Source organism: Miniopterus schreibersii (genome assembly GCF_964146895.1).
Source record: "Miniopterus schreibersii genome assembly, chromosome: 19".
Classification (NCBI taxonomy): Eukaryota; Metazoa; Chordata; class Mammalia; order Chiroptera; family Miniopteridae; genus Miniopterus; species Miniopterus schreibersii.
The window spans coordinates 26,491,194-26,509,316 of record NC_138119.1 but is presented as its reverse complement, the minus strand read 5'-3'; the positions used below and the strand labels follow the sequence as shown (position 1 = coordinate 26,509,316).

At 44.4% G+C, this 18,123-nt stretch overlaps 1 protein-coding gene across 2 annotated transcripts; it reads right to left on the bottom strand.

Moving 5' to 3' along the window:
- Window positions 1-248: 248 nt before the first annotated feature.
- Window positions 249-11,762, bottom strand: NEK2 (NIMA related kinase 2). Of its 2 annotated transcripts, none has more exons than XM_081120281.1 (8): window positions 11,562-11,762; window positions 10,342-10,559; window positions 9,591-9,831; window positions 7,810-7,892; window positions 6,977-7,103; window positions 5,904-6,123; window positions 4,234-4,356; window positions 249-1,130 (listed from the first exon to the last, which is right to left on the bottom strand). In XM_081120281.1, exons 1-8 carry the CDS (start codon window positions 11,655-11,657, stop codon window positions 904-906), a joined length of 1,335 nt encoding a protein of 444 aa, XP_080976407.1. In that variant the 5' UTR covers window positions 11,658-11,762; the 3' UTR covers window positions 249-903. The 2 variants fall into 2 exon arrangements, with proteins under 2 accessions (XP_080976407.1, XP_080976406.1); XM_081120280.1 differs by lacking the exon at window positions 11,562-11,762 and adding an exon at window positions 11,023-11,128.
- Between the last annotated feature and the right edge of the window lie 6,361 nt (window positions 11,763-18,123).

Here is an 18,123-nt window from a genome sequence, read left to right as displayed (position 1 = left end):
GTGTCCTGTGCATTGTAGAATGTTTAGCAGCATCCCTGGCCTCTACCCACTAGATTCAATAGTACCCTCCCCGCTATCACTACCATTTAAAATGTCTCCAGACATTGCAAATGTCCCCTGGTGTAGATGGACTAATGAGATGGGTAGCAAAGTGCCACTGCAGCTTCTGTGAGCATCAGAGGCGGGCTCTCTTCCCTACCCTTCAGTGCCTATGAATCAGAAACACAACCAATGCAAGAGACACAAATATAGGAAAACTAAAGAATTCTTTTATTTAGTGAGAAAGAGATGAGCAAATGACAGCCAGCTATATACAGTTAGATAGAATAAAAAGGGAAAAAATAATATAGACATCACAGTGCCGGATTTTCACAAAAGGTGACAGATTTGCACTACAGAGCAATGGGATATTGATAAGTGGCATCCTGTAAGCAGGATGTCAAGGTATTAGTGACCAGTTTGGATTCAATTAGGTTTTCCACGCTCTAGAATATTTAAAACTTCAGACTTTAAGTTTTAAATCTAGACATGACAACTGTAAGCACACCACTCAGTCATTTAAAACTCCTCAGTAAGTGGGTAAATATTTTTTTCCTGACATTATTTCCATCCAATATTTAGAATATTTTATGTTCCAGTAGTAATCATACACAGGATTAAAAGCACAACCAAGAAAGTGACAGTCTTTCTATAAAGTGTTCTTTTAAAAAATAAAAAAATTAAAGGTATCGGCATTTTGTACAATTATTGCTGAAGAACAGCAAAGGCAATTCCAAAATATCACGCTTACTGTACAGAAAGGCATGGCTCACGGAACCAGGTATATCAAACTGCGGCAGTTGAATATCAATCTTTTAAGGGGCTGGCGCAGTGAATCCACACACAGCTGGGTCTCTTGCTGGGCTAGCGCATGCCCAGGATCTGTCTGCTTTTCAGCTGGTAATTTTTCTCCAGGTCGGACAGGGCCTGAGCGCGCAGCTGGGCAGCATGAAGCCTCTTCTTCAAGTCTTTGCACTTGGCTTTGGAGGTGAGCGGACTCTCAGAGTTCTCACTCCTCATGACGTTCTCCTTACTCTCTCCGCTGAAATGAACTTTCTTCTTTATTAAAGAGGATGGGAGATTGAGAAGTTCTTCAGGAAAAAAAAGAAAAAGGGTCTGAGTTAACTAAACAGGTTTATCACACTTAGCAAAATATTCCCTTTCAGTTCACATTTGAAATCTGGAACCTATCTTAGTTTCTCTGGGAGGTGAGGAGCCTGCAGGTGGTAAGAATTCCATCAGGCTTTTACTGAAAAAATAATCCTGGAATGTGCCAAATACATTCAAGGAACACAGGTTTTATTCCCTTAACAATCAACTTTTCTCTTAAGGTTAAATGCATGGGGATTACGGGCCACAATATGAAACTTCTGGAAATCAGTATCATTTATCCCTATTCTTGAAAACAAGTGCCATTCTACCTGGAACACGCTGCTTCCAGAAAAGTATAAGGGCAGAAGCTCTTTCTTTTTTTTTTAATCCTCACCTAAGGATATTTTTTCCATTACTTTTCAGAGAGAGTAGAAGGGGGAGAGAGAGAAACATCGATGTGAGAGAGACACATCAATTGGTTGCCACGCACGCGCCCCTACTAAGGTCAGGGATGGAGCCTGCAACTGAGGCACGTGCCCTTGGCCAGAATCAAACCCAGGACCCTGCAGTCCGTGGGCTGATGCTCTAACCACTGAGCCAAAGTATTTAGGGCAGAAGTTCTTTCTTAACGTTCCGTTAAATATTCAAGAACACTTACTTCAAAGCTGACTGACTGGAAACTTGCTTCAAAAAGAAACTAAGCAAATTCAGGGTGGAAAAGGCAAATCAAGTAACAGTATAGCGAAAAAGGCGAACTGTGCTTTTTACATGAAAAAAAATTTACTTGAAGTGGTAACACTACTAGCTACTGACAGGCTATTTGGCGGTTAGGGACCTGCAGGTCCGAATTCCAGAACCTTTTTATTTTTCCTTTATGTTCATTTAAAGGAAATACATTCAAATATTTCCGAGCTCATTGTATGGGCCATTGTGGCCCAAACAAAGGCCCTATTCTAGTAGGAGGAGATAGACCACAGTCCAGTAAACAAGCCCACGGGAGGGACAGCCGAGGGTAGTGCTGTGGCAGAACTAAGACAGAGAAGGGGAAGCAGCAGTGCTGGGGGTGGTCACAGTGACCAAAGCCTCATAACAAAGTGACTTTTGAGCAGAGACAAGATGAAAGTAAGGAAATAAGGAGCCACCCAGCTACATAGAGGAACAGGCTCCAGGCCAAAGGGAAGGAAAGGCCAGGCCCAGGCGAGGAGTAGCTGCGAGAAACGAAAAGCTGCCCTCTGACTGCCCCCCCACTTCCTATCTGGAACATTGTTTCTGCGACAAAGCACACTTGACCGCTTTTAGCCTTAACGCCATTGTTTCAAACACATGCACCTTTATTCCCAGGGACTTCTACAGAAATACTTACGCAAACTGTCAATCTCATGAGTGGGATAATTTTATAAGAAAAGTGTTTAGAAAAAAGAGTATTCCATTAAGTAGAAGAAAAAAATTCATTTCATTAAATAGACTAACAAACGCTTTGAAAAAGCTGCTGCTGCTCACTGTGACGATCTGGCCACAGTTAGGATGCCTTCCTCTTGTCTGAATTTTACAGCCAAGGACGGGGGCAGAATACTTCCAACTGTTCTCATTTCACAATAGTGCCCACTCCCACTGCTCTGTTGCTTATTTTAGGGCTCTAAACACTCAGTACTTTCTGTGCTCAGTACTTTAAATTATCTCCTAGCCCCAGAGAATACTCCACTCCTATGGCTCATTTTAAGTACCTGCCATGACTCGCATACAGGTAGATCCTGTACCTAACTGCATATCCTATGAAGGGAAACACTTCACCCTTCTCTGGCTCTTTTCATCCCTTGCCCAAAGACTCTCAAAGCAAGATGTAAATTAGTCTTTAACTGGAAGAGCCAGCCCAACAGGGCCTTCGGTAATTCTCCGCAATGGGTTTCATGCATGAAACTCATCCAAATAAAAATTTCTCCTCGCTCTATCACTGTAATCATGACTCAAGTCTATTTTGCCTTTATGGATGGTAATGTGGAGTCTAAGAAAAGCTGAAATAAAGATTACAAAAACACTGGAATGGTAAATAGCAATATTGAGAAAAAAGAAAGAAAATATTTTAACAGAGATGAAGCCCATGTTTTATATAATCTTTGTTTCATTTACCTCCATTGCTAGTTTCATTGATTCCTGCCACTTATCACTATAAAGTTATCGTAATCCTCATACTAACTCAAGTAGTTTTGTCTGTTCTATTTACAAAATGCTGCCATTCTCACTGAAGTGACCAGATTCTCTCCCAACTTATTCAAGATGGAAATGGGAGCCTTCGTACATGCTGTCCTCCATGATATGAGGAAGCTGCAAGAACTCCAAGTTTCATTGGAAAATTCAGATAATTTTGAAAACCAACAAAAGACTTTAAAAAATAACTTGTCAAAAAGAAATCAAGAGGAAAGAATGAATGCTTTGCATTTTCCATAATCTTAACGAGTAGATTAAATTAGTTTTAGGGTTTCTGTGAAATGGAGAAAACCTGTTAGCTGGTCTGCCTGTACATACACTAGAGCAGAGTGCCTGGGACAACACCCACACAAGGCAGGGCCCTGGGAAGCCGACGATCTACATATGAGACCCTGTCTATACACAAACAAAGCATATATAGGCTCTAAACAACGGAACTTTGACAAATACGTGTTTTAATTTGAACGGGTCTTAGCAAAGATCCAAAAGGGGCAGCCTATTCTACGGTTGGCTTATCACACATCATCAGCCATACTTTCCAGGAAGGGTGTGATATGCATTATTTGGGCACGTGGCAATGGTAAAATGTAGAGTTTTGAAAATATACCCAGAGAAAAATCTGAAATATACAACAGTTTTTAAAATGTCCTAATTTTTAAAAATAAACATCAAATACTAAACGCATAGTTTGGATAAGGTAAATAAATTTGAAGCTGAAATCATTATGACTCATTGCTTGAACCCAGTAAGCAAATCGTTGCTATAGCAGTATTCTTATTTCCACTGAAATGCATATATTCAATTAACTCCATCTGAAAATTTGAGACTGTAAGTGAAAAGGGCTGCGAAGGCCCCTGGAAGCAGCACTGGCGCCGCCTGCAGGGCGGATTCTCGAACCTGGACCACTGGCCACAGACAGGCGCCGGGGCTCCCTCAGGCCGTAGTTCCTCAGCAGGCTCTCCGCCCTCGCCACCTTGTCCTCTGCCAGCCTCTCACGAACACAAAGCTCACGTTCCTTCTCTGGATTAAAGGAACAGAAAGGGAAATAAATGAGCGCGCGGCCTTGGGTGCGAAACAATTCCCGAATCACCGAGGCCAGCCTGCCCAGCAGCGCTCGGTCGGCTCGGGGAAGCTTCGCAGGTCGCCCTGCCTGCCAGCCTGGGTCAGTGTCAGCGTGTATGCTGTCTCAGGTTTCTTTCTAAGGCCTGGGTAAGCCCAGTGCAAAGTCAGCTTCCACCTTGGTCAGGTCGTGTGGGGGTAACTCATTTGGGAAAACGAGAAACTAATGCCACCGCTGCTTTTCACTGAAAAAGGGCCACAGTCCATTTCCCGGGCGTTTCGTGGCCTCACAGTACAATCCCTCTTTCTTCTGGGTGACCGACGGCACCCAAACAGAGAGGAGGAAACCACAACTCAAGCAGGAGGCACTTCTTTAGATCAGTGACAAAGGCTAGTGTTTATTCATGGCCCAGAATTCAGAAAGTTCAGATTGCAATTGCCATATGAAATTACAAACATTTGGGAAAATCTCAATAGAAAGTTTTCTTTCTTTTTTTAACAGAATTCTTTTGACAGAATTGCCGAAAGAGGTCTCCAGGTAAGCATCAGCTGTACCTCTACAAAAAGCATATCTCATGGCACCACACAATTGTCATCAGGAGGTAGAACATTAATGAATGCAGTGAACACTTGTAAGTACATTTAAACAGAAAACACATAAAGTCTGCATTTGGCTTAAAGCTGCAGAGCGAAATCAGGTGAGCCACGAGGGTGTGCTACCCAGCATAATCCTAAAACCTGGTAGCATCTGTCACTTTAGTGGAGTAGACAGACTTTCACCATAAAAAATGAACGAGCACCTAATCAGTGAATAGCCATCAGAGTATTTATAAACCTAGAATATCTTGCATTCACATGATTGAATTGCCTGAGCATATTTAGTCCTACACACTGTAGGATTTTAGGCTGGACTGTGTTGGATCAGCCCTATCAGAAAGTAGAAATAATGATTATTACTGAAGGAAGCAAATTCCAAGATCTACCTTTACAATGGAAAACCTGTGGGGTATATATATCAAGAAACAGAAAGAAAACAATAACAGTAAAGTGTAATATATACATTAGAGTACACAAAGTCTATAGTAAAGTATAGAGTTAGGGCCCAACAATACAATGACAGCAGCTGACCTCAGAGAAAGAGGGAGCTCAACAGGAAGATGCCAGAAAGCTTGACTTACATATTTTACAAAGCACATTTTGGCTTCTCAAGTATGTGTAAGAATGTTCTTTTATAAAAAAAAATTTTTAATTGATTTGAGATAGAGGAAGAGAAAGAGAGAGACATGGATTTGTTGTTCCACTTATTTATGCATTCATTGGCTAATTCTTGTTGTGCCCTGACCAGGGATCGAACCCACAACCTTGGTGTCTTGGGATGACGCTCCAACAAACTGAGCTATCCGGCCGGGGCAAGGATGTCCTAACGGATTCATTTAAACGGATGTTCACACTCATCACAGCCACCCTCCTGGAGCTCTCGTTCGTGTCGCCCCATCATTCAGACTTACGCTCCAGTCTTTCCTCTCTGGCTTTGAGGGCTCGCTCTCGCTCCTGTAACTGTATTTCCTTTAGTTTCAGCTCACTTAACACAGGACTGGAATCCTGCAACTTCTCTGGTTCTCCTGATCGTCGCCCCCTTCTCTCAGGATTTCTTCTTTGCTCTTCTGCAACCAAGTCTGCAATCAAAGGGTTCTCCAGAATTTCTTCAACAGAAGGTCGATGGTAATCCTAGGGAAAAGACATTCAGTGTCATAGTCAGATTTCATAACAGAATATGCTTCCTAAGAGAGCGGTGACATTAACAGGGCATATTAACCACCTGGAAAAATAAGTTCACAAGAGGCCTTAGCTCATGAGGTTCTGGGTCCAAATGGTAATGCAGAATTTTACTCACCTTTGTTGCCCCTTTAACCTAGAAGGCTCCATCCCCGTGCAGGTGCTCAGTAGCACTGTCAGGGTCTGTGTTAGGGCATCTCTAAACTACAGGAAGCAGGACACCCTCTCACAGCCCTTAAATCCCATTACTTCATCTGTATCCTTCTTTGTAATCCCACAGCATTTAACTTTTATGTCAGCCTGATCAGGTTTTTTCCACTTAAGCTCTTAGAGTTATTTCCCCTCTGCTCCTTTTAACTACCTTTACCTTTCCCGCACCGCCCCCCGCCCACAACACACACACACACACACACACACACACCCTATCTATGGTCTCTAATCTCTCAATTGGAGCCAGAGGCAGAGTAATAAAGTCTTATTTGTGGGCTCTTCTGTACCATCTGCCACCGTGGGGTAGGCAAGGACACGGGGAACTAGGATTTGGAAGTTCTCTGCAATCTTTTCTTGCTACCAACCATCTGTTAGCAGGGCAGCGAGTGGGAGAAGACACAGAGAAAGCACACAGGGTAGCCAGCAAAGACATGCAATCTGCCAAATTTATACATGTTTTCACTTGTGTTAACAGAGTAGATTTAGCTAAGGAAATATATTTAATGTTTCTTCAGCCTCCTTGCTTTACGAGAGAGAACACATGCTCCAAAACTTAACTGGAAGATAGAAACAGACAAAATAACCTTATCTTTACCTTTAAATTTAACATCCTTGTAATAATGTCATTCAATTCATCAGAGTAACGATATGGAATTCGCCTGAATTTGCCTTCTCGGATCTTCCCAGCTAATTCTTTCTGGTTGAAAGCTGTAAATGGAGGCCTGGAAGAAAAAAAAAATTAATGTAAAAATATATTAGGAACCAAATCAAGAGCACAGTTTAAGCTCCAACTTGTATTTATGTTTCTACTTCTGGGATTTTCTTCTATAGCTGTTTCCCAGCCTTGGCACTACTGACATGTGGGGTCATGTAATTATTGTAGGGCTGTTCTGTGCATCATAGTATGATGTGCAGCATCGCTGGCCTCCGTCCACTAGGTGCCAGTAGCTATCCCCAGCTGTCACAACCAAAAATGTCTTCAGACATTGTCAAGTGTCCCATGGGGGACAAAACTGCTTTATCCTCCCTGGTTGAGAATCACTGCTCTTCAGAATAGCTTAGAACAGAAAAAAATGAAAAGAAAAATAGAACTGGAGCTCTTTCTTAGCCTCCACATCTGCAGACCTCACCCCAGATCTTTGTTTCATCTTTCCCACAAGCGCGACCTATTTGCTCTCCCCTTGAGCTCAGCATCAGTCTACCAAGGAAGCATCTAACCAAGTTAGGAGCTTGGACAAGCCAAGATCCAGCCTCGGGTTATATTATTAATTTTTAAATCATTTTTTTACCTATCCACCTACTTTAATTTTAACCCAAGGCATGATTCTTTCAGATGTGAATACACACATGGATGTCAAATTGAATCCAGTGAAAGGTGACAAACCCGAGGATAAACCCCAGACTGAAATCTGTCCTCATCGTACTTACATTAATGCACACAACTCATACAGCAAACAACCCAGTGACCAGATATCCGACTTCTCATTGTACGACATGCGGCTCATCTGCTCCTTATGGGGGAAAAGGTAAGAAAGTAGGAGGAATTAAAAGTTTATTTTGTTTTAAAACGTATACTTTATCTTCAAGTTTATAATGGGAAAAGGCAATGATCTTATCCTAATATACTTTGTCATCTATAACTCACTCATTTATTTTTTCCTTCACAAACATTGTTACTATAGGCGAGGCACTGACAATTCAAAGGTGAATATGAGACCTCTACCCTCCTGACATTCAGAATCTAGAAACTCCATTTTAAAAGAACCAGAGAAAATTCCAGAATAACCAATACATCCGTCTAGCCCACATTTAAATGTATATCGACAAAAAATGGCTAATTGAATTGCTCATTTATATTTTTTCCTTAGTCTACTGTATAAACCACACTAATATTCTCGCTTCCTACTTTAACTGTTTGTCTTTCTTCCACACGCTCAGTAACAACAGTCTGCCACAGCTCTTATTCTCAACAGAGGGCACAGAGGCAAGTACCAAAATCTTCAGGAGGCTTCTTAGTGTTTTAAAGACCAGCAGGTGGGTCGGATGCCATTTCCTGGCAATGCCTTAGGGAAGGCTGAACAGATCTAATTACAAGGGCAGGAGGGAAAGGAACAAAAGAATCCCGCAGGTTTCAAATTTTCCAAGAACCACTTCTGGATAATTTTCCTTTATGTTAAAGGCTTTCTATTTGGAATTTGATCCAGTGAGAAAATGACACTGTTCTGGCCATGTCTAATCTTAGTGAAAAACAAAATCATTAATACAAAGTTTTATACTATAGTCAGATTGGTTAACATAACTAAAAAAGATTTAGAAAAACCTGGAAATGTTTGTGAACTGCTAAAAAAAATTAATCCCTCTGCACCTTTATGTGCTCAGATCTCATGTACAACCCATTGGTGCTATCACTTATTGACTCAAGCTCTTCAAAAGTCATGAGGCAAAATCTAGAGAGCCATAAACGGTTCACAGCCTTTGACCCAACCCAGCAATTTCATTTTGAGAGCTATCTGCCAAGGAAATAACCAAAAAGGAAGAAAGAATAATTTATATAGATAGCAGTGCTCCTTAGAATGGTGAGAAATTTTGTAAACAAAATACCCAGCAATGAAGAAAACAGATAAGTAGGTAGCTTCAGCAGCTCCCTTGTAGAAGGCAACAAAAATGAACAAATACCAAAAGTTAACACTGTAAAAATATGTTATCTGAAGTGAGTGAGCCTCCTGAGCCCCGAATCTCCATGCACAAGAATCATCTAGAGAATCTGCTAGAATGCAGAGTCCAAATAGGAAAGAAGAAGAAAAACAGAGTGCAAAGACCTGTCCAGAGATCTGAATTCACTGGACTGGGGCATGGGGCCCAGGACTCTGCATTTTGAACAAACACTCCAAAGGAGTCCAAGCTGGTGTACAGGACCTAAGGCACTTTAAAACACAGCTCTTGAGGCCAGAGACAAAACCTGTTTCACTTTGTAATCCCAGAATTTAGCACATGGTAGTCATTTAATAAAAGCCTGACTTGAATTGCTGATATAGAGGAATTTAATGGTCTGGTGGTCTATTTGGAAAAAATATAAATTAAAAATGAAAGTGTTCTTAATTCTTGGCTATTGGATATTACTAAACACACAAACAAAAAATTCACTTTTCCTGCATTTGAGTGCTTAGCATTAAGAGGTTTAAAAAGTATCTAAATTCTGAAATACTTACTGGAGACATGTAATAAGGAGTGCCTACAAAAGTTTTTGCAAAACTTGTATCGTGGTTTAATATTCTAGCCAGTCCAAAGTCTCCAAGCTTAACGTTTTGCTTGCCATCCAGGAAAACATTGGCTGGTTTCAGATCCCGATGTAGCACGGTATGACCACCATCACTTCGCCTGTGACATTCCTTTAGGGCCAGGGTCAACTGAGTCATCACTCGAAGAACAAACTCTTCCTCTAAGTACTGTCTGAAATCAAAGCAGTTATACAGTATATAACTTCTGATAAAACCATTACAAAGATGGGATAATGACTTACCTAGTTTTCAAAGTGTACAAATGGGGAAATAAACATCATATTTTTAATAACATTTTTAAAAATACATCTTTATTGATTTCAGAGAGAGGAAGGGAGAAACATCAACAATGAGAGAGAATCATTGATCGGCTGCCTCCTGCCTGCCTCCCCACCAGGGATCAAGCCCACAACCCAGGCATGTGCCCTGAACGGGAATCAAACTGCAATCTGGATCCTAGGTTGATGCTCAACCGCTGAGCCACGCCGGCTGGGCTAAACATCGTATTTTGATAAGAAATATGGGTGTTGATTCACAAGGGATTTCCTAAGGTTCTGTGGACCCACCAAATACAAGAACACTCTTCCACATTACTAAGTACTTCGTCCCTGATCCTAAAACAGGATGCTTAAAACAGCAAAAACAGGCCCATTTTCAGCTTACATTTAAAAGATTAACTTACCTTTCCTTGGTTCCCTTTGTAATTATACTAGCCAGGTCCCCTCCTTCGCAATATTCCATTACAATGTACAGCGTTGTGTTGGTTCGGTCAATAATTCTATCATAGTAACGGACGATGTTTGGATGTTTCAGTTCGCGAAGCAAATTCACTTCAGAAACAAGCATTTGTTTCTCGGCTTCTGTCATGGAGCCATAGTCAAGTTCTTTCCAAACTAACACCTGAAATAAGAATTTCCAACGTATGAGTGGAACTCAAAAACAAAGAATGAGAGCTCCTAAAGTTTAAGGCTGTAAAAATTACTTCTCTATTAAACAGATGGTACAGTCATTACCGTCTAATTAGCTCAATGAACGTTAAGGACCCCCGAGTTTACTTCCATAACCACCCTCCAATATTTTCAAAGTTTATCTTTATTGTTGAAAGCCACCCTCTAATTTTTACCCATAAAGTAACGCAATGGGGGAGAGGGAGGTGGGGCGCATGAGGCCTCCCCCAGCCCCCCCCCCCCCTCAGGCGCTTTGTGGGAGGCTGGCAGCGGTAACTGTGGTCCTAGGCGGGGCAGAGGCAGGCCAGCCCCAGCCCGGCGAACTTTCCCGGGGTGAAGGACCCGAGCCCGGATCCCCCCACCAGCAGCCAGGCAGGGTCCTCTCCATTGTTTCTTTCTGAATAAAGTCCACCTACACGCATGGGAAATATGAAACCAATAATCCGAATAAAGGGCATCTGAAACGAGCCTTGACTGCGACCCGTAAAGCTCCAGGTTCCCCTTGGGGCCCTGCCCCGGGCGTCGACTCTCCTCTAAAAACAGCCCGGGAGCGGGGGCGGGGTGCCCGGCGGGCTGGGCTCCTCCCAGCACACCAAGGCCACTGGGCGCAGCCCACACAAACACTAACCAAAGAGTGCGTAAGTAAGCGCGGCAAGGCCGTGTCTCTCTCTCTCTCCAATCAGTCAATAAAGATTTAACTAAAACAAAATAAAATTAAAATCGTTCAGCAGTCAGCTACCTGTCCCCATGGGAAGCCCTTAGCAGGTCCAAGCAGGAAGAACAGGAAGGAAATAGAAAAAGACAGGGGGAAATGTATATGTTTAGCTCAAAAGACGCAGCGTCCCTCGCCTGGAGACCCGGCATCGACACACAGCGCCGCGGGCTGGCGGAACCGCCGGGGGACCGGGACCGGGACCGGGACCGGGACCGGGACGCGGACGCGCCCGGCGCTCACCTTGCCGTCGCTCTTCCTCCGGATCTTCTGGCAGCGGCCGTAGGAGCCCGTGCCGATGGTGTGCAGCACCTCGTAGTCCTCCGCCCGGGCCGGCATGGCGGGGCCGCCGCAGGGCCCCAGCAGATCGCGCCCCAGCCCCGCCGGCAGCCGCCGAGTCGGACACCCCGCCGAGTCGCACCGCCCGCCGCCCGGGCCTCCAGTTTAACCGTCCCGGGGCCTGGCCTCGCAGCCTATTGGCCCACGGCGAGGCGGCTTCGCCTCTCTGATTGGCTAAGAGGAACACAACACCCTAGGCATCTTGGGAAGGCGTATCCATAGGCAACCGCGTCCGCGTCCTCTTTCTACCGCCTGGGGGAGAGGAGCGGAGCTAAATCACCGGGAGGGCCAGGGAAAGAAAGCGGCCTCGGGCGGTCCCCGCCACTCGGGGCTTTGTGCCGGAGTCGTCCAGGTAACCGAAGTCCAGAGACCTCAGACTTCCCCGCACGCGGCCTCAACCAACCGCCTTCTGACCTTTGCGCTGTGAGCCCTCCCTCAGCTTCCTGTACCCCGAGTCTGGGCGGGATCACGCCAAAGACTTGAGAGAGCTGAGCACAGGGATGAAAAGCACAGCCCCTCCCTGAAGGAGGCGCAAAGGGGTGCTCCCTGAGACAGGTGCACGACTGTGCCAGGCGCACAGCTCATACATCGGACATCCCAGTGACCAGATACCCCATTTCTCGTGCAGACCTCAGCATAAACCTATAAAGCAGGAATTCGTATAATGAGGAAACGGAAACACAGAAAGGTTCAATTATTTGCTTTAGGTCCAACAGCCAGAAATAGAAGAATCCATGCAAAAACAGTAGATACTCAGAGTAACCATTTAAAGTTTGCACACGACTTCGTGCAGGTTGCTGTTATCATAGAATATATTTCTGAACACCAAATTTAGAGGCCTGTTCAACATGCAGAGGACATGTGCAAACCCTCAGCATAGAATATGGAAGTCTGGTGTTCTGGGTTATCCAGGGGAATATGGTGGCTCTAAGGAAAAGACAGGTTTATCTTCCAGACACCTACAAAAACACACACAAAAAGAAAACCACTTAAAAACCCTACAAAATAGGTTATCTGGGGTGCTGAACACATAATTAGCTGATAACACTTCATTGAATATAGCCTCTTCTGGGGATGCACAGAAGCCAACATTTTCAGCTCACCCAGCCAGACGAGACAGTCCCACGTTTACCGGGGAGAGGGAACCTGGAGGCCTCCATCCAGGTGTGGATGAAGAAATCTGTGCTTTACAGACGGCTAATAATTTGGCAGTGCACAAATAGGTCAATTTTCTTTAAATATTTGTTCAACATGGAATTGAAAGGAACTTGATTTTCTTATTAAGAATTACAAACTCCTCATGTTAAAAATAAGGCCTTTATTACATGAACCAAATATAAGTGGAATTGCCAGCCAGGAGAATTTTTGAAATAACATTCAAGGGCACAGTCTAACCTCAAGGGAATAGGACCAATTTAGGTTTTAAAAGTTATGTTAAGGAGCTACTAGTGGCTGGGTTAATTGGCATATTTTTTATTTTAGGACCACTTAAAATTGACATCCATGGAGCTCTTTGGCTGGCCTGCCCGAAATCCAGTCCTATACCTTCTCTCTGGCCACTCTTCTGCTCTTGTGCTTTGCCCTAATTCCCCTGACCTGGCACACTTTCTCAGCCTCCACCCCCACCACCGCCTTACCACCTGTTATTCCATTTGTCTGAAAAACTGTCCATCCAACTCCCTTATCCACTCCCCTACCCAGAATCTTGTCTGTCTAGAGGACACAATTTGTCTTTCAGGATTCATTGCCAACCTGTACTCTGGGAAGCCTCTTCTACCTAGCACATTACAACAAGCAAGTTCTTCATCTGCATTGTCCACAGACTGCTTTGTATATAAATCAACCCTTAACTTGTTATTTATCATTATTTGTTCACATGGGTCTCACAGTAGCTCAACTCTAAGTTTCTTCTAGCCAGCATAAGTCCTATAATAAAGGAGATTTATTTAATGCATAATAAATCTTTGTTAAATAAAAATATGAGAAAGCAGCTTATTAATCATGCAAGGATTTAGAGGAAGTACTAAAGAATTTATGTTTTAAATGTCCCCAGCCCTATGGTAGAGACTAAATATTGGGGAAAGGGTCATCCCAGGAGTATGGAGAGTAGCTCTTAGGATCACATGTTCATTTAACATGTTTATTGAGCACCTACTATATCCCAGGTGTTATGATAGGCATTGATATGCAGGGTGTTCATTAAAAAAGAGGCAGTGGGGCCATGATGACAATGATAAAGAAAAGAGTGACATAGGCATGGCATGACAAACCCTAATGACTGGCCAGAATTAGCACATACCATTGGATGGGAGTGAGGGGCAGGACAGCCCAGCAGGGACCACAAGACACCAGAGCAGAAAGAGATATTGGTGACCGAGGGTCATGTAGGGGTTAATCAGGAAAACTTTTACAGGAAACATCCCTCCCTTAAGACTCAGCTCACTCCCAGTTTCTTCCCTAAAATTTTTCCTGACTGCCTTCAATCCACTGTGGTCTCCTAAGAGAGCAATTAACTGTGTTCTTTACTCATTTAGAATGTTCCATATTCTAATCTATATCACCAGCTTCCCCTGTATGTCTATCTTATCTGACATTAATTTGAAAACTCATCCTTCAACAAATAAAAATTGAGGTCCTGCCAGGTGCTGAAGACACCCCAGTGAGTAAGACTGACGTGCAGCCCCGGAGGCCAATGTACACAAGGTCACAGAGAAATCCAACCATTACAAATTGTGACGAAAGTGAAAAAAACAAACAAGGAACTGAGGCAGCGACTGAGAGGTTTGCATTTAAACAGAACTGAGGGATGATCAGTTCCATGAAGGTAAGGCCAAGTTTGAACTACTCCATAGCCACCCTCCCACACCCAGGGTCTAATACACCGTCTTCACAATTATCTTGCTAAATGTGCTCAGTGTTAATTTAAATTTGGTGAAATCTCAAATAAAGAGATTATTTGCATGATGTCTACGCATTCTGCTCACAAGTGCTCTTCAGGTGTTCCGAGAGACACCAACTCGTTTTTAAAAGAAACTACCTGAAAGACAAGTGAGCATCTCCAACTTAACATGTCCAAAATCAAACTCCTGGTCTTTGCTCAAAATTTTTTCTACTGTCTTCTTCTTAAGTAACTAATGCATGTAATTTTGTCGTCGTTTGTTTTGTTCCCTGCAGTATCTCCAGCACCTAAAACATACCTGGAACATAGTAGGCACTCAGTTAACATTTGTGCATTGAATAAATGAACAAACGAATGAAGGAATGGACAAAGCCATACCCCACTGCCCTCAGCTTCCCTTCTTACGTTACGTTAACAGCCCACTAGAGGGCTGTAAATAACTTCATAATAAACGCAGAGTTGGTACATCTGCACCAGTCCACTGACAGAGGCCTAGCCTTACAGGAAACTTCGAGAGCTTCACATTAAGCATTTCAAATCTCAGATAAGACATTTTGTGCATCTTGGAGCAGTTTGAAATTATGGAATTGTGAAAATTCTTAAAATGCTTAAAAAGGTTTCTAGAAAGAAAAAAAAGAAGAGATTCTTTGTTTATAGCAATCAGATGCTAAAAGATTTTAAAGAAAGGTGCATGACACAGTATGTGCTCAATAAATAACCAAATTCTAGAAGAAAGAAGGAGGGGCTTTGGAGACTGGCCCAAACAGCAACATACCATCTGATACAAACAGAAAGATAAGATGTAAACTAAGAGACCACTTTGGATTTAATGGCAGGCAGCTGATGGGATAGTATACGAGAAGAAATGTATCTGTGAAACCAAATAGTGTTTAGTTCTGAGCTCCACCTCATTTTAAAGAGGGATAGTGTCAAACTTGCACCCAGGGGTACAAGTTAGGGAAAGGCTGACTTCTGCTCAATACGAACTTTCAGAAAAAGCGAGCCATTCACAAATTTTGTATGGTTTTTCATGATATTTGTAAATTCAGGATATTTGTTATCTCTAAGAAAATTGATAATATAAATTGGTTAAGAAGAATGTTAAAAGTAATCATGGATGCTGAGTCCATAGTGTATTTCTAAGGGACTATAGGAGCGTTTAGAGAGCAGTCCCAGTTTCCCCTTAGGGGCAGCACAGTGAAATCGTAGGAGCAGTGGGTGAGAGGGCAAGGAACCCGGGTTCATTTAGTTCTGTTTTGATGGGCTGTGTGACCTAGGGAATCCACACTCGACCTCTCTGGGCCCTATAAGATGAGTGTTCAATTAGATGACCTTAAAGGACCCCTCCAGCCTTACATGTTATGATTCCCTTCTTTCTGAAAATTCATGGGAACTGCTGTCAGAGCCAGAGCACTGCTCTGTTTGACACTTAGTTTGACCCCAGTTTTTATTAAGTAGCTAAGTCTGCATTAGCTTTCTCAACATCTCTTCTATTTGTTCTCTACTTTTACCAGTAAAATTTATTGAGTCACAAACAGTGATAGGTACTGGAGACAGAGAGATGAAAGATTAGCCATTGACCTCAAAGAGGTCCCCCTGGAAAGGTGAGAAGGGTATAAACCTTAGCTGTCCCTGTGCGGTGTGGTCACCACTGAAAGAGCTTTGCCTGAATGTCAAGGGAGCCCAGAGAGAGGAGCTGGCTCTGATGAGGGTGGCAGGGAGTGCAAATGTTCCCCAGGGATGTGACACTTGAACTACATGTAAAGGATGAGTTGGAATTAAAAGCAAGAGAACTGTGGGTAAAAGCATGGAAGCATCCAGGGGCCTGCGGGTTGGTAGGCCAAAGGGTGCACTTCATCTTGTGAAACAGGTGGTTAGACAAGTGAGCAGGACAACTGGAAGCTGAGACAATCTTCTGAAGGTGGTGGAGTCCCAGTGGAAGCTTTGATCGGACAAAACATTACCAGACTGTGCTCTAGAAAGATCACTCTGGTGACAGTGTAGAGAGTGAAGGCGGGGACAGGAATACGGTGTGGGAGGTTATGGTAGCAACTCTGGGGGAAATGAGACCGACTAAACCAAGGGGTTGGCCGTGGGCATGAGGAAGAGGGAGGGAGTGCAGAATTGTTTGGGAGGCCACTGGATGAGAGGCAGCGATCATCGGGGTGCAGGGCAGTGGGGAGGACAGCCCCTGCTGGGTCACCGGGTGGATGGTGGTGTCCTTCACTGCAGGAGGAAATGCTGGAGGGAGAGCAGGTGCAGTTGGGGGACACCGAGCCCAGATTGAGCCCAAGGGCCCATGGGGGAGCGAGTGAATGAACAGCTGGAAACAAGGTCTCAACGGAGCAGTCTGGGCTGGGGACAGAGAGCCAGGGGTGGGGATAAATATGCCCTGAGGGTGGCGGAGTGAAAGGGGAGGTGGGGAGGGAGCCTGGAGGTTATCCTGGGCAGGGGGAGGAAGAAGAGTCAGCAAAGACCAAGGAAAGCGGCCAGTGAGGTAGAGCTGTGCGGGAATCTTTGGGACCCAGAATCCAGCAGAGCGGATTCTGAGAACGCGGGGCGGCCGCAGTGCCACATGTTGCAGAGCCCGAGGAGAGGGCCGAGCTGAGAGCACTAGGTTTGTTCCTTCCGAGGCTAGGTGACCTTCCCAAAAGCATTTTCAAGTCAAGTGGAGCAGAAGCCAGCCCACAGAGGCTGCCTCAGGACCAGATGGTGTGGGAGGGTGGACAGAGTGTGTGCATGTGTGCGTGTGTGCGTGTGTGTGTGTGCGTGTGTGTGTGTGTGTGTGTGTGTGTGTGTACACGTGCAGTCCCGGGCAGCCTTCCATGGTGGCTGCAGGCCCTGCTTTTCTGCCCGTTTTCACCTTGGTCCTTTGCCCCTGGAGGATGCCTGAATTCATGTTACACGTTCAAGACGTGTCATCTCACAGGAGTACGAAGGTCATGACCCAGTGACCTGAACACAACCACAGAGACCTGGGGAGAGGCTGCGTTGGCCTGCATTGGCTTAGTGTGGAGGGGTCAGAAGAAGTCAGAGGAGGAACTTCGTTTTGACTTTCGGGGGACAGAACCAAAAGGCCTGTTCCTCAGTCAAGGTGCGTCATGAGCTCCCAGGTACCTCTGATCAGCAGCAGGTTGAGTGTGGAGTCAGCCCAGAAGGAAGAGCCCCACACCCTTCTTGCTTTTTTCAGTGCCGATCCTTTGACAAAGGCTGGCAGGAGAGCAGCGCCAGGCTGTTGCCCGTGACAGGGAGAACATACCAGGGCGGAGACAGAAAGGAAAGCCTGCAGCGGAGCCACTCCCTCGGGTTCTCAGCAGGTGACTTGGTCGCCGAGGTCCTGCCAGATGCCGGGTAAGCATCATCTGGTCCATCTCACTGCCGTGGGAATTTACAAATGAGAAACTTGAGGCACAAGATGTTCAGTGACTGACTCAGGGCGGTGGACAGCAGAGCACAGCGGGACCCAGGGTCTTGGCAGCTAGTGTGGGTGGCTTCCCTACTTTCATTTAAGGAGGAGGGGATTTTTAAAAATCAACAGCAACAACCCAGTGTCTAGTTGAGGTTCTG

Coding starts and splice junctions, on each gene's coding strand:
- NEK2 (XM_081120281.1), bottom strand. CDS start 11,657: ATGCCGGCCCGGGCGGAGGACTACGAGGTGCTGCACACCATCGGCACG. Junction 6,124..6,976: donor CAAGGATGTTAAATTTAAAG/GTAAAGATAAGG, acceptor TCTTTTCCCTAG/GATTACCATCGACCTTCTGT. Junction 1,131..4,233: donor GTCTGTGGCCAGTGGTCCAG/GTTCGAGAATCC, acceptor TTTTTCCTGAAG/AACTTCTCAATCTCCCATCC.